Here is a 22,197-nt window from a genome sequence, read left to right as displayed (position 1 = left end):
GTGTGCGCGGATACCACCGCAACGTATATTTGCCGTTGTTTTTGGACTAGCCCCACTCAGCGACACATATGGTTGTAGTGGTAGTGTGCATTAGCCATAATGAAAGCATTAAGTTTGGTGGTAGCCTGCCTCGCTCAGGGCGTGCGCATGATCAGTATGCAGCCGGTGGATCAGTGCATTGGAGGAAGGTTTACGGATCTCGGTGAATGAGAATGAGGATTCTGTGCCAATGTTGCTTTTCGGTGCTTTCAAATTAGCACTTGTGCAATCATAAATATGCGTCCACATTTTTAATGCGGTATATGTGACTTTCGAATACGCGGCCGTATATATGTTTGCCCACTCCAAGACCTCACAGACGCTAGAATCTGAGCTACCAAAATAACAATGCAGCGATGCTTGATATCGCACGCTTTGTCCATGAAAGAGGTGCATGAGTAGAGACAAGCAAACAAATAACGCAGTTTTACAGCACAATAACCATTACTCATTTTCATATTATATTCACACTAATCTTCACATTAAAATTGTATTTCATGATTTTGCAACGGCTTAGGAAGTGCACCGTCTAGACGTGAAACTCGGGTTCAGTGGCGAAGGAATTACTGCTCATTTCGTGCACTGACGCCGTGGAGATCGATAGTGTTTAGATGCCATCTGGACAGGAGGGCAGTCATAAGGCACATTTTCTTCTCTATGCTTCGTTATTGCTGACTGAAGCGAAAAACGGTATACGCTGCAGTTGAGGCCAGCAGCTGGACGCCCCACTCCAGCTGTAGTGAACAAAGTGTTGCGCGCGTGTGTTTTTCTCTCTTCATTGTGAACTAATCACGCCCGAAACCTGTACATATTTACTATCGTGTAAATAGTTTTTGTGTTATTCCCTCTCTTTCCTATCCTCTATTCCTGTCCCCTCACCTCTTTCATTTCATTTCACCATTCTGTCTGATATCCCCTATTTCGGCTGCCCTAGCTCAGGTGCTTCGGTATCGATGGCAGATGCCGGGGCTAACAAAACTCTTTTACTTCGTTTCTATTATTATTTCAATAGAATCCCTCCATCATCACCAGTTAAGGCGAGTGGCCATATTGGATCTCCGTGCAGGTGCGCGCCGAGCATCCAGAGTCAGCCGGCCTGCTCTTTGGTCTGTCCATCTTCCCCTACCACCTGTGCACCCATGCTGTGTTCTGCTGTTCGCACGTCAACGGCTCGTCGCTGCTCATCGAGGCGCCAGGAGAGGCGGACAAGTTCCCGCGCTACCTGCGCGGTTTGAACCCGCACCTGCGGCCCATGATTGGCTTTGGGGCAAAGATGCCCACCTTTCTCATTGCCAGCTGGGACTGGATGTTCCTCGAGAGTGTCCTTGTCTGGCTCACGGTATGCCTGCTTTCAACGCTTAACTGACGCCTCCACTATTGCAGTGCCAGCCACAGCCACAACTCATGATTCGTAATTGGGCCCCATTTGGACGCCTTGGTTCGTTTACACGTCGAGATGTTCATGGCGCCACTCACAAGAACCGATATTTCACGCCAGAGCATGGGCAGCAAGAAATTGCTGGCGAGTTCTGTTATAGGTATACGGCGCAAGTGCATGGGAGGAAATTAAAACAACCTTTAATTTCCTCTTTTAGCGAAACAAGTTTTAACAACTTTTAAACAACTTTTAGCGAAAGCACATCTTTACGCACTCACCGGGATTCAGCGATATGCGTCTATCTGAAGCTGTGAAAATGAAAATTTGTTCTGAAGAAAGGAAATGACGCATTAACTGTCTCACATATCTCGCTGGACACCTTACCCGTGCCGTAAGGAAAGGAATAAAGGAGGGAGTGAAAGAATAAACGCCGAAAGAGGTGCCGTAGTCGAAGATTCCGGAATAATTTCGACCACCTGGGAATATTTAACGCGCTCTGACATCATTCAGCACGCGGGAGCCTTTTTGTGTTTTGCCACCATCGAAACGTGCCCGCTCAGTCGGTTTCCAACCCGGGTTCTCCGGCTGTTGTTATTGCCACTGAAGAAATAACGGAACAAATATTGCACGGGCCCGCCCACTGCCTCAAGCTGAGCCACAATCGCTGCCACGTGAAGACAGTAGGAGAGTTAAAAGTTATGGTAGGACAGAGAGAGAATAAACTTTATTAATATAAACTAATTACGCAGGTGGTCACAACCACGTCATCTGAGACAAAGGTTTAGCAACAGATACCCCCGGTGAAAAGGAGCCCTAGCAACATGTGCGAGAGCCCCTAAATCGCAGCCCCGAAAGACCGGGAAGCCAACGCATCCTCTTATTCTGTATTTGCACATAGTGTACATTACCACCTACCACTATCCTTTCTCACTATCGCTCCATGCTTCGTTTTTCATCTCCTCTGTCCTCTCCCTCTCCTTTTATATTTCCGCTAGCCGCAGCTCAGGTGCTTTAGCTTTCGATGCCAGATGGCGCAGCTAGCCACATCGTTTTCTTCCATTGTTATCTTTATTGATAAGTAGCCACTAACATAAAATTCCACCGGGTACTCCGGCTCAGTAGGCGAACCACTGACCACGGCTGCTTAAGAGGCCTCTAAATAGCAAGCGTAGCTGGCTCAGTGGGTTGATGGACACCCAAATCCATCAGTCCATCCGCCCATAAGTCCATCCTGTCAAATTGACAACTATGCGCCTTCCCTTTCTTCAAAACTACCGGGAAGTTGATAAAATGAACACGAAATAAAAATTGTGAAAAAGAATAGCGGAGTAATTGTCTGACATATCTTGGTCGACAACGGAACCGCGCAGTAACGGAGGCAGAGACCGTTGATTTTGAGGAAACCAAAGGCGCATTCCTTGCTACCTGGGTGAGTGGACACCTGAACAGCGCCTCATTTACGTATTGGTGCTGCAGTGAGTTTGACTCATGCGAGAAGATGACCTCGTGGGTTACGTTGTCGAACGCTCCTTTCAGCTCGAGCACGAGGACAATTTTGTCGTTTTGGGGGTGTGTGATGGGGTTCAAGATTTCACGGTCGAGTTGAAGCAGGACATATTGTGCCGATCTGTGTGGGCGAAATCCGAACATTACCTTAAATTATGTGAAAACGTTCTCACGGACAGACTGTCCTACATCCGAATACAGGACTAAGAGCATTGACCTTTCCTGCTCGGCAAGAGGGGGACTCCACAAGGCGCGGTGCTGCCCCTTCTACTATTCAACATAGCCATGATGCGCCTACCTGCCCTTCTGGGTGCTGTCGAAGGGGTCCAGCACGCGCGGTACGTCGACGACATCACCCTCTGGGCTACGCAAGATGCCTAGGAGACATGGAGACGAGCCTGTAAAACGGCCACCGGCATAGTGGAGCGCTATGCCCGAGACAGTGGTCAGCAATTCTCCCCGCAGAAATCGGAATTCGTGCATCTGGGCCCCTTGCGCACATGCTCGACACAAATCCATCTCTCCTTGCAAAGCTGTCCCATTCATGAATCTAAATAAATCAGACTCCTCGGACTCTTCATACACAGCCGGCGACGCTGCGGCACAACACTCGCCAATCTCCGGCAGATGGGGGACCAGGTGGGCCGCAAGGTCCGCCGGGTTTCCAACAAGCGCGGTGCGTTACTATGCAAAGACGCCTTGCGGCTGGCGAACGCATTCGTGACCAGTCCAATATTGTATTCGACTCTCTACGTCCGCCTGCGGAAACAGGAATAGGATGCCCTTGAGGTCATCCTCCGCAATATCATGAAACGAGCGCTGGACCTCCCGGTCTCTACCTCTAGCAACCACCTCATGGCACTGGGGATGGGGAATATTTTCAGGGAACTTCGGAAGGCTCACCTCAACAACCAATACACTCGTCTCACAAAGACAGGGTCGGGTCACCGCCTTCTATCCCGTCTTCACATCCAGCACACCCAATTCACAGAGGAGAGATGCCGCCTTCCCGCACACTGGAGACGAGCGCTCCACGTGCGGCCTCTCCCCACCAACATGTCCAAAGAGGACCATAATGGCATGCGCCTTGGGCGGGCGGAAGCCTTGCACCGCCATATTGGGAGAAAACCAGGAGTCTTCTACGTGGACACCTCCGGCCCGGACCTCAGGTGATGGTACACGGCCGCGGCCGTCCACGAAGACAAAACAGCAGACGGCCTTACTTTCAAGGCCCAGTCAGCAATTCACGCAGAATAGGTTGCCATCGCCCTGGCAGCCTCCGATTCCTCCAAATACTTAATCACCGACTCGCGAGGGGCTTGTTGAAACGTCGAGCAAGGGTGGGCTACTCCCCTGGCTTACCGCATCTACCAAAATTGTAGCCGAGACTCGGATCCTGCGCACCGATATTTCGTTCGGGCTCCAGGTCACAAAGGCCTCTGCGGAAACGAAGCAGCCGACGCCGCCACCCGAGCCGCTCTCTCTCCGGGCATTTCCCGCGGGACCCGACGCTGACCAGGACTCCAATTTCAATCCGGTTTACACTTTTAAAGAAATATGCGATTATTACAAATCCACGCACCAAACTCTTCCCACCCCGTGCAAACGGCTGGGGAAGGCCAACGAGCGGGTACTCCTGCGCCTGCTCAATAACAGGATGCTGTGCCCTGCAACTCTAAAGCTTTTCGATCCTCAATTCTACGGGCGGTACTCACACTGTGGGGAAATGTCTGACACCTAACTCATGGTGTGGGCCTGCCAGCAGAACCCATCCCTACCCCCTATCCCAAACCCCACCCGAGAGGACTGGGAGGCGACACTGTCTGGCTGCTGCACCCTCGAGGCCCAAAGGGCCTTAACGCAGCGCGCCTGGGCTACAACCTCCAATCGGGTGCCTGACTAGGCATCTCACGTTGTGGTTGTAAGGGCGTGACCCTTCAGGTCACGATCCCCAACACCTCTCTCTATGATCAATAAAAGTTTTCACCACCACCACGTCCTTTATGTGGCAGTGGGGGCAGAGGTGTGCGCTGCATGCGTTGGCGCTGATAACGTTGTGGCAGAAATGTGGTAGCGTAGCAATAGGCCGCCGGCTTGCATTGGGTTCATTGTCCTTTTTGACAACGTTTAAGACTCCGTTGGCCGATTCCGCGAAACATAAAACAACCAAAATATTTAATATTTTCAATTTCCCCAATCGCTTTGTATCTTATGCACATATTGTTCAGTTGGACAGCATATCATTATAATTGGTTTTTGGGGAAAGTAAATGGCGCAGTATCTGTCTCATATGTCGTTGGACACCTGAACCGCGCCGTAAGGGAAGGAGGGAGTGAATGAAGAAAGGAAGAAAGAGGTGCCGTAGTGGAGGGCTCCGGAATAATTTCGACCACCTGGGGATCTTTAACGTGCACTGACATCGCACAGCACATGTGCGCCTTAGCGTTTTTCCTCCACAAAAGCGCAGCCGCCGCGGTCGGGTTCAAACTCAGGAACTCCGGATCAGTAGCCGAGGGCCCTAACCACTGAGTCACAGTGGCGGGTCAGTAGGCCAGCAGAGAATCTCAATTTCGTAAATTTGCATTGGGTATCGCAATATGAAAGCCTTGATATATTTTGCGTGCTAAATGTACATGTGAGCAAGATTATGTCAGGCTTACTTTTGCAATTGTGGTGAAATTGTTGCTCGGTACAAAAAAAAATAATTCTTAAACGACGCAAGTCGCAAATGAGACTATTTTCAAGATTATTTCCTATCAAAAGCCCCGCCGCGGTGGCTCAGTGGTTAGAGCGCTCGACTACTGATCCGGAGTTCCCGGGTTCGAACCCGACCGCGGCGGCTGCGTTTTTATGGAGGAAAAACGCTAAGGCGCCCGTGTGCTGTGCGATGTCAGTGCACGTTAAAAATCCTCAGGTGGTCGAAATTATTCCGGAGCCCTCCACTACGGCACTTATCCTTCCTTTCTTCTTTCACTCCCTCCTTTAGCCCTTCCCTTACGGCGCGGTTCAGGTGTCCAAAGATATATGAGACAGATACTGCGCCATTTCCTTTCCCCAAAAACGAATTATTGTTATTTCCTACCAAAATATAAAGCACGTCTTCTTCAACATTACACACTAGATGGGAATCGAAGTGCTAAAAGCATGTAAAGGTTTTAATTGACATAATTTAGAGCTGTATAATTAAAAGAAGTGCAAGAAATATCGCCCTAAATTTAGAATTTTTGAACTGGAGTGTTTTTATTCTGGAGTTTTCAATAATAATGATAATAATAATTGGTTATTGGGGAAAGTAAATGGCGCAGTATCTGTCTCATATATTGTTGGACACCTGAACCGCGCCGTAAGGGAAGGGATAAAGGAGGGAGTGAGAGAAGAAAGAAAGAATAGGTGCCGTAGTGGAGGGCTCCGGAATAATTTTGACCACCTGGGGATCTTTAACGTTCACTGACATCGCACAGCACACGGGCGCCTTAGCGTTTTTCCTCCATAAAAACGCAGCCGCCGCGGTCGGGTTCGAACCCGGGAACTCCGGATCAGTAGTCGAGCGCCCTAACCACTGAGCCACCGCGGCGGGGCTGGAGTATTTTTCAAAAATAAAAAAATGGGGATGACGTGTTTTTTAATATTTGGAGTATTTTTCAAAAATCAAATTTAAAAAACACGTCATCCCCATTTTTTTTTAACTCCTGAAACAAATCTTCATGAAGAGGCGAAAAAGAATAAGAAGGAACATGTTGCATTACTTTGTTCGCAACTATTTTATCCTAGCTGAAACTTGTAGCTTCTTGAGCATCGGCAGGAGCGCCTAAATGAAGAGGTGGAAGCAGCAAACACACCCTCGCTGCTCTAAGGTTTCCTCAAATTTCAAGACTGAGACGTTTCCCACCGAGAGAGCATACCTAATTAGTTTTTGTTGTCAAACATCGATCTGTGACGTAAGCAGGATCGGTGGTGCCGCTATCACCGAGTGCTGGTAACAACTGGGAGTGCGGCCCTTAGGAGTGGTTGTGAAGAAAAATTTTGAATGTAATTTTCTTAATGCACAGTATATATATGAAGACGTGCATGCCCCTGGCCACCGCTTTAACGTTCCACTCCAGGCACACCTTGGAAAATTCGTTTTTGGAGAAAGGAAATGGCGCAGTATCTGTCTCACATATCAGCGGACACCTGAACCGCGCCGTAAGTGAAAGAAAAAACGAGGGTGGCTAATCTTCTTTTCTAATCCATGTTTCATTACAAAACAAATTTTGGTTTCTTTTCTGGTCGTTGTTCATTCATTCTAATTGCTTGTGCTGGTTATATGCTGGACTGGTAAGCCATGCTGGAGTAGTCATTCTCTCAACTTATGGGCAATTTTCATTAAGTTTTTGAGTATGTCAGCGACTCGAAAATGAGTAAATGAGGTCGTCTTTCACTAACAAAAGACGATAAGAGTCTATAGTAGAGATTGTGGATTTTAAGAACGTTAGCTCTAACTCATCACGCTTCGAGATTTCGCAGGGTCTGCAACCACACTGAGATCACAGCGCCATCTGTGGCAGCAACTAAAAAACAGCACATCGCACACTGAGAATTGCACCGCCATCTACAATAGTATTGTAGGAACAACCACTTGCCGCGTAACAATGATGACGTCACGGTCTGATATGGTGGATAGAGGGAAAGTGTGAGTATATGACGGCAGGGGACGAAATGGCGCATAGTTCCTGTTTCACGAATCCAAAATGGCAGCAATTAAAATTAGTTGCGTCCTCCAATCCCTTCCCCATTTACCCTCCCTGTATGACGTCAGGGGACGAAACGGCGGCATAGTTTCGGTTTCTCGACTCCACCCTTCCATTTCCTCAATATCCTCGCTATCACTAGTGGATAGCGACGCCGCAAATCCTGCTGACGTCAAAGATCGGTCCTTATCCTAGAAAGCAATTAGGCATGCTCTCTCTTCATGGGAAATGTCTTAGTCTTGGGATTTGGGAAAAGTTTAGAGCAGCGGAAGGCGTGTTTGTTGCTTCCACCCCTGCATTTAGGCCATTCTGCCGATACTCAAGAAGCTAAAAGTTTGAGCTTCGGTAACATTGTTGGAATCAAAATATAGCAACATGCTCTTTGGTATTTTTGGCCTCCTTCTGGAGACTTGCTTAAGGAGTTTTAAGATAAATGGGAGTGGTGGTATTTTTTTTCCTTTGATTTTTCAAAACCACCACTGTGTGAATAAAATGGAAGATTCAGGGCGATAGTTTTTGCACTTCTCTATATTATATAACAATGAAAGCTGGTACACTCTTTCAGGACCTCTAGTCTCATCTAGATCGCAAATTTGAAAGAGACGTGTTCATATTTGCGCAGCAAAAAAATTCTTCAATATAGCCTCATTTGAAACTTTCGTCCTTTTCGAATTTTTTTTCTGATGAGCGACAACTTCGGAACGGCGAAAATAAGCCGTAAAATACGCGATAATATATCCATCATGGGTTTCATATCTCGATTCTTATGTCACTGCAAATTTGCGAAATTCAGCTGTGCTTGAAAACACTGCCTCGACCACGGCGTCATCATTTTTTTCTCCTGACATATTAGCATTTTCACAAAACGAAATTCACTCTTGGCGTAGCGATTAATGTGTACATATGTAGAAAGCAATTGGTAAAAATAAATTTTCAAATATTTAGGCACTTTGATCTCTTGTGTAATCACGCCTTTGATTTTGAGTTAAGGAAGCGCTTATAACTGGCTCCCTGGGCCGGTGGACACTCAATCGCGCTCTAAGGTACGACGCGGTGGTGTCCACCTGCGAAACTGTGCTTTCGCACATTATTTTGTCTGCGCCATTGCTTCCCTCAGAAACAATGCTCATTTCATTTTACAATATTTCGTACTTTGCAATGCTCAACCGCCAGCCATGTTTTTCGTCCAATTCTCAATTTATGTCAATGGCCATTGGATGCCCTCTTTCTCAACGTATGTGCGTGGAAGACACGAACTCCAGTAAATACGAATCATCGGGATGCGTAGATTGATTGAGTGACTGATTGACTGATTGATTGAGCAACTTTTATTTCCACCAGAAAAGACATTTCTCCCCGCCCCAGGCACGGAAGCCTGGGAAACAGGGAGTTACGCGTCCGCGGTTAGAGGCTGGCTGGCAGTCCTTTTCTGGTAGCGGCATCTTCCGCCAGTTGGATGGTGGTGCGCTAAAGCTCAGGATCCGGGCTTCTTAACAAGGTTTCCCCGGGCTTCTCTACTATCGATATTTTCGCTCAGGCCGGCAGAATTGGGGCAGTTCCAAATTATGTGGTAGGTCAGTCTCACCCCACTGTGTGCATCGGTTATGCGACCTCAGCCCTAGGTACACGTTGTAAGCCTATACCGGGTTCATAAATGTTTTGGTTTTTAGCCGCCTCCACGCGACAGCTTCTCTGTTGTTTAATTTTGGTTCTAGTGGGGAGTAACCTACGTCCAAATTTGTAATGGTCAAGAATTTCCCCGTAATTTTGCAGGCGGTCCTCATTCCCCAGTGCTCGGGGGGCTCTACGGCTACCCGGAAATAAAGAACTTGGGCAAGCTTGTCAGCCGCCTCGATACCGATGAAGGCAACATCTTCTGGACCCGATGTCAGTGCACGTTAAAGATCCCCAGGTGGTCGAAATTATTCCGGAGCCCTCCACTACGGCACCTATTCCTCCTTTCTTCTTTCACTCCCTCCTTTATCCCTTCCCTTACGGCGCGGTTCAGGTGTCCAAAGTTATATGAGACAGATACTACGCCATTTCCTTCCCCCCCCCCCAAAAAAACAATTATTATTATTAAGCTCTGCAAAACAGTCCGAAATTAGATTAGCAATGGTCCGACACACGTTCAATGGAGACAACGCAGAGTTTAAGGACAAAATGGTAAAAACGCACATTGGAGACACTCAACGTTCCCCCCCCCCGGACTTTGGTGAGGCTTCGAATGGGGCTCTAGACGCCCTCATATCAGAGGCGGAGGTAGGGCAGAAATTGTCAGAATAAAGGCGGAACCGGCTCCTGCCCTGACGGAGTCACGAATAACAAGCTAAGGAATTTAGACAATGAATCAATTGGAATCTTAACAGAATATACCGGACAAGATTGGTACAAAGGCAAGCTACCGGAGCAATAGAGGACAGCCACCATTATACTCAGACCGAAACCAAAGACAAACCTCAGGCCAATTCCCCTCAGGCCATGCGTAGGGAAATTGATGGAGCACGTCATGCAAACAAGGCTGACGGGCTTCATGGTGCAAAACAACCTGTGGCCACACGACATGGCCGGTTTCCGGCCACATTTCTGCATGCAGGACGTGATGCCCCAAGTAAAACATGACAATTCACTCGCGCTCCAAAGGAGCAAAAAAAATTTGGGGCCTAGACCTCACCAAAGCGTTTGACAATGTCAAACGTGAGGTGATCCTCAACGGGCTGAGCCAGCTCAGAGTTGGAAAGAGAACTTAAGAATATATCAAGGACTTCCTATCGAGCAGGAACACCTGTACGTGATAATAATAATAATAATAATAATAATAATAATAATAATAATAATAATAATAATAATAATAATAATAATAATTGGTTTTTGTGGAAGGAAAATGCGCAGTATCTGTCTCATATATCGTTGGACACCTGAACCTCGTCGTAAGGGAAGGGATAAAGGAGGGAGTGAAAGAAGAAAGGAAGAACAGGTGCCGTAGTGGAGGGCTCCGGAATAATTTCGACAACACCTGGGGATCTTTAACGTGCACTGACATCGCACAGCACACGGGCGCCTTAGCGTTTTTCCTCCATAAAAACGCAGCCACCGCGGTCGGGTTCGAACCCGGGAACTCCGGATCAGTAGTCGATCACCCTAACCACTGAGCCACCGCGGCGGGTTTTACGTGATTCCAAAGCTTATAATCTGGATGGCACTGAAATGAAAAAAACGTTTTCAGAAATACGCCAGAGTTCCCGGGTTCGAAACCGACCGCGGCGGCTGCGTTTTTATGGAGGCGAAACGCTAAGGCGCCCGTGTGCTGTGCGATGCCAGTGCACGTCAAAGATCCCCAGGTGATCGAAATTGTTCCGGAGCCCTCCACTACGGCACCTCTCTCTTCCTTTCTTCTTTCACTTCCTCCTTTATGCCTTCCCTTACGGCGCGGTTCAGGTATCCAATGACTTATGAGACATACTGCGCCACTTCCTTTCCACAAAAACCAATTATTATTATTTTATTAATACACCAGGATGTCGGTTTATACTATGTGCGATTTTTATGATGTTTCCCGCCGCCGCGGTGGTTCATTCGTTAAAACGCTCGTCAACTGAGCCGATGTACATGGGTTCGAACCCGACCGGTACGGTCGTGTTTCGATGGAGGCGACAAGCAAAAGACGTCCGTGTGCTGTGCGATGTCAGTGGACGTTAAGGATTGCCCAGATAGTCGACATTATTCCGGAGACCTCCAATACAGCACCCGTTGGTTCCTCTTCTTTCATTCCGTAATTTAATCCTTCCCTTACGGCGTGGTTTGGGTGTCCACCGAGATATGTTTGTGTTACTGCGTCATTTCTTCTCAAAAGAATTGTTTTTTTTCATTTTTATTATTACATTCTGTGCTGTGCGCGCTCTCCTATGCCCGACCTGTGAATACGTAATTGTGCAAATATAACACATTGATATTGCACCTCTCTCCCCTCTATCCTTGCTGCCTCTGCCCTCACCTCTTTCATTTCATTTCTCCAGTCTGCCAGCTATTCCTTTATTTCCGCCGCTCTAGCTCTGGTGCTTCCCGTAGCGATGACATATGCCGGAGCTAGCAAAAATCTTTTCCTTCTTTTTAAAGATTCTTTTAAATAAACCACTACTACTACTACTACTCTTTATGATGGTCGCAGCCATTATTTCACTTTAAGAGGGAACGCGCTTTTAAACTCACGAAAATCTAGAAAAGAACTGAATTTTTTTAAAAGAACGGATTTCGTATCTATTAAGTCTAATTATATTCAGGAGCATTTTCCCCCAACAGGCTAGAAGCGACCTGAATGAAAGTTTTGTGACCATAGGCAGCAAAATATTGGCCGTAATTGTGGTCAAAATGCCAGTTTTCTCTGAAGTGTTTTTGGGCCAGACTTCTCTGCTTGCAAAACACGTAGAGTGACTAATCCTTTACGGGGTACCTTGCGGTTTGTTGCATTGCATTTCTTGAAATATTCATGCAGTGGCGTGCATGGTTGGGCGGATCAGATTAAGAAGTTTGCTGGCACACGGTAGCCGCAGCTGGCAAAGGGAAGGCTTAATTGAAGAGACATGTGAAAGGCTTTTGCCCTGCAGTGGGTGTAGTAACTATCTCCAGGGAGGTATCCCTACGCTGGCAGCTCATATTCGTCCCCGTGAGAGCCAATTTCGCGTCCCGCTGGACAAACTGGAGCTTACGTCGGCGCTCACCCAAGCAGCAAAGGTCATCGGCCCAATATTGCAACAGGATGGTCCCATTCTGGTCCTTTGCAGGGCCAGCTTTGCCAATACAGTTCCAATGTTAGGCCTCTCTCTGTAAAAACGATCCTCTGTAAGAGGATTATTATTATTACAGAGGATTATTATTACAATGTACTCATCTGTAATAACGACGTTCACGTCTTTATTGCAGAGGAGTACATTTCTTGGACATAGGGTGTTGAAAACAAGACTTCAAAGACTACAGAAGCACAGCACGTAAACATGTTTACACATCGTATGCAGTACATGTAAATAGAACCACTTTGGTGTCTCGAGTGTTGCATGTACCCTGTTGCTGGTAATTAGCGAACGAATAAGACTATTTTCGCCGATTAAGCTATCCGGCCTCTTGTCGCCTTTGACAAATCTAAATGCTGCGGCTCGCCTCTGCTGGCAGCCTCGAGGCTACGAAGGCGCCGTGCTCCTGTGGAGAGTCTCGCTCGACACCATGGCGGCACGGCATGGCTACACCGACCTCCTGGACGCCTTGGCGCGCACCCGGGGAGTCGAGGAGCAGCGCTCAGCGGTGCTGTACGAGAAGAACAGGCTCCAGGACACACTCAAGCAGCTGCAGTTAACGCTGAAGCAAGTGCGTATAACACTACATGGATGGTCATGTACAGCGATGTGGTGCGTTCGGCCCTGAGGTATACAAGGGAGATAGATGTCCCCGATGTTCACCTTTTTTAGGAGGAGCAGTGGTGGTCGTTTTAAAGCTACAGCTGCTCTTATCGGCAGCTACACTCTAGATCTGTCATATATCGCACGCGGGTTGGCAACAGTTGTGGAAGCGCGCCAAAAGGGGAATAATTGGCCGAGGTTGATGAGCTGCGTTTCTTCAATCACGTAAGTGTTATTTTGTACAAAAATCCCAGTTTGTTTAACATTGTTCTGCGAGCACATACTGCTAAGCTCTTAATAAACAGCTGGACATTGAATATTACCTAATATCCACGCCAAGAGCTGTTTTTGAGCATATTTTGCGTCTTGGGAAATATTTGTCATTATGTGCATTATGGAGCCTATTTGGGCTTTCTAAACTCGCGGTGCTTGCCTTTCTAACTTTTGGAAAATGTGAGCGAGTTACACAAACAAGATGGTTGCTTTTCTTTCATAGCAAAACGTTCGAGAAGTGACGGCCCTAGTTCCAAGTTTATTTTGCATTGCAGGGGGATGTCGGGAACACATTCCCCTCCTCATATCGGAAAAGGAGATTCATCAGATTCTCTTTGCTGATGAGAGTAATGGCGAAAGGGCGTTGGTTTTAGATGAAAACGACGTTATGCTTTTAGAGGACGACGTTTGGTAACGTTGGAACAGAAATCACTATATAAACATCCTGAGAGAAAACGTTGTTCCAAGCCACCACGGAAGAGTGAAAGGAGGGGCGGCAGAATTCTTCACCAACACCGCCGTAAAAAAAAAACACAGAAGACTGGCAGAAAATCGCCTTGGCCTGGAGAAAGCAACATGATTCCAGGGTTTTATATACTCATCAGAAGTTTCACAACGATGCACTGCTATATACTTCCTACATAAAGGGAAGCCGACCGCGCTACACCACTCGATTTTTTTTTCGGCGATAGTGAGCTTTGACAGCCTTATTTCTGATGTGTCAATCAAGGAGAGTATTCGCTACGGCGAGCAGCAAGGAACTGTACTTCCAACAAATAATGAAGAAACGAGAGCATTCCTTGGCATGAACTTGGTGATGAGCTACCACACGTTGCCTACTATTAGGACTTACTGGCTGACTCAACCACACCTTGGCGTGGCATGTGTAGCCAATGTTATGCCTTTGCATCGATTTGAAGAAATTCGACGTGCGTTGCACTTCATAGACAAGTGCCAGCCCGAGAGAGGCGATTCCTACAAGGTGCGCCCGCTAATCACCCACTGCAACCAGGCTTTCCAAGCCGCTCCCGCCGCGGCGAAACGGCAGTAAGTCGATAAACACAATTAAATTCAAAGGACATAACATAATGAAGCAGTACATGAAAAACAAGCCGATTCGTTGGGGTTTAAAGATGTGTCGATGCGATTCTGAGACAGGCTTTTTGAGTGTGACATGTACACCGGCAAAAAAACCCACGGCACTGAGATGGGACTGGGTGAGTCGATAGTGCTTCAGCTCACAAGCACTCTGGGTGATCTCGGATGCGAAGTCTTCTTCGACAACTGTTTCAGTTTTCCAGCCCTTCAACGGGAACTGAGCGAGAAAAACGTAAAGCTTGTGGGGCAGTGCATGCAAACCGCAAAAGTATGCCAAAAGAATTTCCAAGCAAAGAAATTAAACGAGGCGACACTGTGTCGCTCTCCGCTGAAGACGTGTCCTGAGTATAATGGATGGACAATCGAGCTGTCTTGGTGGTGTCGAACTTCATTTTGCTGACAGAAAGTGTCCAGGTGCGGAGGCGTTGTTCTGGTAAAAATGAAAAAAATTCAAATTATGCGTCCTTTGATTGTGAGAGAATGCAATCGCTAGATGGGCTGCGTCAACCTCATGAACCAGAAGACCGTGACGTACGATGAGAATCGGCGCGCAAGGATCACATACTACATTCGGGTGTTTTTTGATCTGCTGGACGTCACTGTCCACAATGCCTACATAGTTTACACAAAGCTGCAAGAATAAGACTTGGGCATTCCGGCTCTCACCTCCCTGGAGTTGTTCGGCAAGGGGTTTCAAAGGGGCCCATAGGCAACTTCTCTATTTGACAGCGCAGTGCGTCTACTACCATGCAAAGAGCAAAGAGAATTTTGACTTCAACGAATCCTCAAGCTCCTGTGCACCAAATTGCTAAAGCCACCCAGAGAAAGCGCTGAGTAATCTGCGCCAAAAGCTAGGTCTAAAACCACACAAACATCTTTTGCACAGTCAACGAAGTACACCTGTTTCTTAAAAGCAGAGAAACTGTTCCAAGGCTCTTCACTCTGGGGAATAGTCAGCAGCCTCAGTGAGGTCATCGTACCGATACCGCACATAGGGACATATTTGTCCCAGATCATATCTCTCGTTCCATTAAGAATATTTCCTGTTCGTTTTACTTTCTATTTGGGGACCCAAATAAAAGAAAACAGCCATTGGGCCAGCTTCCTCACTGCCACATTTCTTATGTACCTGAAGAGGTTACAACAACAAAGAAATGTATGCGCTCAGTTACCCAATGTAGTGTCAATAGAATAACGCAGAATTTTGTTGGGCTCTTCGCTGCTTTGTGGGCATATTCTTCCTATATCGCTGTCTATAATGATACATGAAAAAACAAATTTGAAACATGGACAAACGAAAGGTGCAGTATCTGTCTCGCATCTCGGTGGACACCAGAACCGCACTGGAAGGGAAAGGATAAAGGATGCAGTGAAAGAAAGGCGGCTGCCGCGGCCGGGCTGCGCTCTTCGCGAAAAGGTGACTTGTAAATCATTTCTAACTCGTCGGCCAGTAACCCCACACTACCTACCGAAACTAAAAAATAGACCGCTGAGCCCTTCCTAGAACAAAATATGTATCTTAGCTCTATGCTGAGATTTTACAAATGAAGGAAGTAATTAGTGAGATGATGTTCATACAGGATCCGTGGCAGAGGTGCGGGGCGTGCCACGCCAACTTTCAGGCACACGTCTCACAATGCTAATTTGCATGCCTTGAAGATTATGTACTTCGAAAATGCTTTATTAACACGGATGGCATGTTCGATACATATGAGCCGGGCTGGCTTGCATGCGAGCTACGGCTCTGCACTGTAATGCGCGCCAAGGAACAACCTTTCTTTAGTAAATACAAAATATCTTCCCGGTAATGCCTTGATGGTGACATCAAATAGAAAGTATTTTGGGGATTGTAATCCCGAATGAAGAATTTCATGGGGGCATATGTGCCGCAGGGTAAACAAGGTAAGGGGCGGATATATCCTGGTGCCTATTTATGATTATTATAAATAACACACAAATGGGGTGCGAAAAGTGATCCACAAGACACCTTTTAATTACGTGCATGCTACATTCTTGCAGTAAGAGTTGAGAGCGATGTACTTAACTGTAAGCTAGTGTTTACGTCCTAAAAGAAAACTGCGTCTAGGGAGCAGCTTGGTGAAAGCGCTGTCAGGGTTTGACAAGAAATTTTTAGGCACGCAACTCTCAAACGTGAGCATAATTGAGGTGTTTCTGCCAAGTAGCTGACTGTTCTAAGAAGTTTCACTTTATCTCCCTTTGCCTGTCCGTTGCGCAGATGTTTCACTCCAGCAAAGTGTTCGAGTTTGGAGTGGTGTCCAAGCAGGATGCCACCTGTGTGCCCCACCTTACAGAGCTCGTGGTGCCGCCGTTGGCGCGCTTCCTGCACGAAAAGTTCAGGGCACGCTGCTACGGCTTATGGAAGCTGTGCCACGACGACTTCGCCGGAGTTTCTGGGGGTGGCAGCACCCGCTGATGAGGATCCTCGCCAGCATGTCCTAGTGATCATAGCTCTGCGCGTGGGCGCTGGGAACTCTAGGATAATAATGAAAGTCTAAATAAGTGTTGAACAGCCACCGGCTGAAAGTGTCCACCGTTTTTTTTTTCCAAACTGGCTCAGTGTGCTGACCGGAGGTGTCAAATTATGTAGCATGAGCGTAGATATTAACGACATCCCTTGTCCACTATGCATGTTGATAACCTCGATTAACTGCGCAGCGGGCTGTGCATTCACCTCATGATGGGGCTGATACCATGCACTATCTTCTAAATGGTAACTGGAATTGTTTTTTTTTTCTGAAAGATGACATGTAGAGCCCGGACAACGAAGTTTACGCGTTTCTGCAAATGATACAAATCTGTGAAGGTCACAGCACCAGAACTTGCGATGCCGCCTCGCAGATTTCTCTAGGTGCTTGTTGACCTCCAGCTCCTTAGCACCTGGAAGCGCACACAGACAGGTCGTTATTTATACAATGTATCGCGCACAAAATAACAATGTATTACAATTTTGACTGTACATCTGTACACAGATGTACAGCGAGAGAGGTCTTGAGTTCGGTGGCATTATTATTTCTCATCTAATGCTTCCCTTTCCGTGTTAGGTGTCACTGCGTAACTGGAAGTTTTGGTGCTGTACCGTAAGAAGAATAGAATCGCAAACTTAGAAGCTGCACCGCAGACAGAATGCCGTCTTAGTATTATATGCCAGTAGAGCAAGATTTGCGGTCATTGCGCGTTTGTGAACATCTGGCAAGAAGCAAAATAAGCAGAGCTGTAGTGCTAATTTTCCTTTCATTTTGATGCTGGCCTTTAGGGGCAAAACAATGTTTAATAATTTGAGCTTGTCCCGTCGCTTTGGGATACAAAACAGGAAGTTTGTAAGGGAGGGGTGGACTTCTGACTCTTCTTCCATGCTAGAGTCCTCTATAGAAAACCGTAATTCTCTGCTACGCTTACAGAGGCCAAGCAAGGAACATTTCACTGACAAACAATAGTGTGTGCGAGGTACACTCTGCCGTTTTTCGTTCTTTGCCAAGTGCAGTTAAATTTCCGCGGAAACACCTAGTGATAAGTCGTGAATTTTTTTCTGTATTACATGCGGTGAAGTGAACAAAAATATAAAAAATACAACGTTTTAACAAATCTGGAATGCTTGAGCTCTGTGTTCTCACCTGAAACGTTAACCAGTTCCCACCTCTGGTGCTTTCTGGCGTCTGATCGCCTTGGCGACCAAACAGTGCGTAATGCCTCAGCACAACTCCTTTCCACCCCGAACTAATCTGGAAATTTTGGTCGATTTATATCATATTTTTTGGCACCGGCATCTTCAGACGAATATAGATTTGTGATTTTCTCATTGGATGCGAACATGGCACAGAGTAGCGGCAACAACGTGACTGTGCTCCAAGCACAGCCCCCCCCTTCCCCCCCCCACGAGAGACATTTATGTAAAGCTTATTGTTATCCACTTGTTGGGATCCAATGTAAAGCTTATTTGGGGTGCACGGTGCCTTGTGTGCCTTGTGTTCAGCGTATGCGCATTTCGACACGCTAGTGTTCTAGTGGAGGAACTGTGTCCTTACCCCGCGCGTCAGTTCATACTAGTAAAAGCACCTGACGTCATATCTTTGCAATACGTGCCCGAAATCGGTCACCTGTTGCACACCTTGTAACTTGCCCTCGGCAGTGCACAGTTACTGCACAGGGCTGAACGTAGTGTTACTTTACTCGAGCAGGCGATCAACTCAGCGTGCAAATTAGATAAACTAAGCATGTTTTAAATCATTTGGCTACAAAGATTGCAACGGCACCTTCTTGCTCTTAATAACGAAATTTTGTGCTGAAAAGCGGTTCGAAATTTTTGTTATCGTACGTGCTTCTTTCGACGCATGAATGGATATTCTGCAACCGCAGGAACAGCATGAGCATGCCAGTCAACAGAGTGCGAACGACCCCATATTACTCTGTAAGGAAGCAGCAGAGTAGCATGTAAAATGAAGATTTGTCTAATGTAAGCTGATTATTCGCTAAGAAGCAGTAATCTTTTTCAACGTGAGATAACTTTCAATGGCTGCCCACATGTCGTTCCACATCGGTAAATATGACGTATGAGGTTTGCGGGCATACGGTGGACGCAGCTGGCAAAAGACGGGGTTAATTGGAGAGACATGGAAGAGGTTTTCGACCTGCAATGGGCGTAGTCAGGCTGGTTGTGATGATGATGATGATCTAAATCGCTGTCTGTCTCATTCATCAGGTTTAAATTCAAGAGTGCGTCTTTGCAAAAAGTTCGCTGTTCTATATGCGCCCTAACAAGGGTTTTCGTTAATTTTTTCTTTCGGTCATTAGCACGACTTTTGAGGAAATACGTGCTTCGAATTTCAACCTTCTGCAAAGATCGCGAAAGAAAATTCAAATGACCACAGAGGTCGTCTATTGTGCTTCTGTCTTGTGAAGGTGCCGTTCGGTGTTGACTGATCGGTTTATTTCTTCGCTCTTTTGTGCCTGTGCTCTTACTGCGTGCTTTCTTCGCGGAACAGCAAACTTGGAGCAGCTTGCTTTTTGATACGTCCGGCATGCAATAACGACTTTCTGGTACTTCAGTCAGGTGTTCAACTAAATAATGCCATACATGTAAGCACCAAAGGGAAGCCAGAAAGCACACGAAGACTGCTCATAGATGTTGGTGGCTGCACACTGCTGTAGGCCTGGGCATTTGGCTGCTAGCAGTGCCTGTCTTCGCCCACTTCGTCTTCGAGTCAGGCAGCGCTCTGCTTGTTGGCCGCTTTCCTGGTTTGAGCAGCCTCTGCGTGTTACGTTTTCTCTTCCAAGGGGTTTTCCAGATGTGAGCGCCTCATATGTGCAGCTAAATAAATCAATAGTAGATCCATGGAAGTCAAACATGCAAAATTGTGCGAATGCCTAATAGTGCCCCGTGAATCACAACGAAATGGAAGAGATGCCTGTTTAGGCCAAACTTACGGCCACCATTCCGAATGAAAAGTCGACATAGCAATAAAATTCATGCAGTAAATATACATCGTCACTTCAAAGAACAATCAAAGCGAAAGAGTAACCCCGGATTCAGAGGCCGTGACTTCTTTTATTCTAGACCTGGCATTCAGCTTGGACATCGCATTCGTCACAAGTCGCCATGTAAAACGTTTTGCTTCAGGAATGTCGAGGACATTGAACGATGACGCTGTCCCTGCTTCACGTGTTGGGACCCGTGGGCTGATTGAAGGCCCCATATGAGGAAGCATCACCGGCCCCCAGAGAAGTATCGCTTTCGGTTTCCGCTTTCCCAGGCACGACTCCAGGTGAACGGGAGCGCTTGAAGCGCATGAATGGATATTCTGCAACAGCAGGAACAGCACGAGCATGCCTTTCAGCTGAGTGCAAAAAACGTTTCTGCTAAGCGCGGACAAAAAGTTAAAAAAACCTGATAACGGCTTTGTTATGGGAACCACAGAATGAGACTAGAAATTGTATGTAATAAAGGTACACAACCTCTCTGTTCATGCTAAACATTGCGGTCATTTTATATTTGAAAGCAATCGCAGCAGAGGAGTTATATTATCGTGGTCTTATTAAAAATCAAGCAAGTCGGCCTAGACAGCAGTCAGGCAAGCTGGATTGGAACTCAAGCGAACACCTCATTGGGTGAACTTCGGCTCCTAAAGAATACAGCACGGATAAGCCATCGATGACAATATTAATGCGCTCAGCCAATCGGGTAAATCGAAATGCCTGCGGCCTCCGGCCGCACTAAGACGTGACAGGGAAGCTTGCACGGCTGCATCGACCATTGTTACTGCGGTGCATATAACCACGGTTTTATTAGAGGGATCTGATTTCTGCTGGTAGATGTAAAAGTGGTAAATCCACCCACCTGGGAGACAGAATGCAATAAGCCAGCATGGCATTGGCGATATCGGGAAACTAGACAAAACAGGGCTTCCTGGCATCGCCTAGCCGTAAGAAATATTTTAACAAAGCTCATACTTTTTATAGTACTTACGTGTACGTCTGTGAAACTACATCAAGAAGAACGCATTCTCATCTGATACAGGAAAAAAATATTGGGCGACTTCAAGAAGCAAAAAACTTGCCGCCAATGCTGACTCTGCAGGTCCTCAAGCGGGCCGTCATCCACGGGGCTACTTCCTGAATGCCGCGCTTCTCGCCGATGCATGCCCTGTTCGGCTGGGCGATGGCTCCATGCGGGGTCAAGTCCACACTCTGAGGAAAGACGATGCGCCCATCTGGAAGGGTGAAGCGAACCCGCTTCTGTCTTCGGGCCATGGCGGGGTGGATGCGAACCCGGTTGACACCTGCTACTTGCCCTGTTGCTGCTTGTGCATTAACGACTACCAAGGGCGGCAGCAGGTATCCACCGTCGAGACGGTTGTGAAGCAGGGCTACCTACAATCGTCCTTCTCTTTGTTCACACTCCGTTCTGAACTTTTTCCTCGCTTTCCTTAAAACAGGAAGTTTTCTGCAAGGATTTACTCCAACATTTGATATTATGGAGAAAAGTATGCGCAGAACTGCACAAAAATCTAAACAGGGAGCAAGGGGTCATTTTAGGAAAATTTCATTCGAATACTTATATAAATCCTATCAATCTCAGCTATACGTTTCTAAATTCATCGGATCGGCACGACGCCTTCTGCATTGAAATGGCTGGCTTATACTATCCGGAATGGGCATGTCAGAAAAACCCAGGCATACCAAGAATCAATGACCCAACCACTGAGAACTGGGAGGCGGCGCTGTCCATCTCACATTCGGAGGGCGAGTTTTCGCTGGTGAACCGGGCAAGAGCGGCGGCAAAAGCCAGTGGGCTCCTGGAATGAGGGCCCACCCAGACATCTCTATCCATTAAATGTTTTTCTCTCTCTATTTGTTATCCTATTCTTTCGTCTCTCGAAGTAACCGAGAACATGATCAATAACGGGTGTGTTCAAAATATTTTAAGAGCGTTAGCTCTTATTAATCACGTTTCTCGAATTCTTGGGGTCTGCGACCACCTCTCTTCGGCGTGAAATTTTTTGTCCGAGAAATTCAAGATGGTGGTCCCCATAGTAAATCCATATAACAACCCAACTGGTGATTGATTGGTGAGGTGACCGATTTTGCAACGTCATAATTAACTAGTAACGTGACTACGTTTAGTCGCTTATAACTCAGTAATTAATGAGGTCATCATAAAACAAATTAGGTATTTGGAATCCTCTAGATGATTTGAACACGTTAGACACCAATATTAACTAATGGATGAAATATTTATTTATGATTATGCTTAAATTTAATTGCTTAT

The 22,197-nt window shown here is 46.8% G+C and overlaps 1 protein-coding gene and 1 non-coding gene across 2 annotated transcripts; one reads left to right on the top strand and one right to left on the bottom strand.

The window, feature by feature from the left end:
* The first annotated feature begins 5,690 nt into the window (after window positions 1-5,690).
* TRNAS-ACU (transfer RNA serine (anticodon ACU)) lies at window positions 5,691-5,762 on the top strand. The gene has a single exon. It is a non-coding gene; the product is annotated as a tRNA-Ser (tRNA).
* A 14,208-nt stretch (window positions 5,763-19,970) lies between these two features.
* On the bottom strand, window positions 19,971-21,316 carry LOC144118742 (uncharacterized). The gene is made up of 2 exons (XM_077651586.1): window positions 20,987-21,316; window positions 19,971-20,230 (listed from the first exon to the last, which is right to left on the bottom strand). The coding sequence occupies exons 1-2, from the start codon at window positions 21,177-21,179 to the stop codon at window positions 20,088-20,090; spliced, it is 336 nt and encodes a 111-aa protein (XP_077507712.1). The 5' UTR covers window positions 21,180-21,316; the 3' UTR covers window positions 19,971-20,087.
* Between the last annotated feature and the right edge of the window lie 881 nt (window positions 21,317-22,197).

Source organism: Amblyomma americanum, chromosome 2 (assembly GCF_052857255.1).
Source record: "Amblyomma americanum isolate KBUSLIRL-KWMA chromosome 2, ASM5285725v1, whole genome shotgun sequence".
Classification (NCBI taxonomy): Eukaryota; Metazoa; Arthropoda; class Arachnida; order Ixodida; family Ixodidae; genus Amblyomma; species Amblyomma americanum.
This window is presented reverse-complemented; position numbering and strand designations above follow the sequence as displayed.

Bases quoted from the DNA above. Each gene is read 5' to 3' on its own strand.
- LOC144118742 (XM_077651586.1), bottom strand. From the start codon at position 21,179: ATGGCCCGAAGACAGAAGCGGGTTCGCTTCACCCTTCCAGATGGGCGC. The intron at 20,231-20,986 runs GCAAGTTTTTTG...CTGCTGTTGCAG, and splicing joins CTGCAGAGTCAGCATTGGCG to AATATCCATTCATGCGCTTC.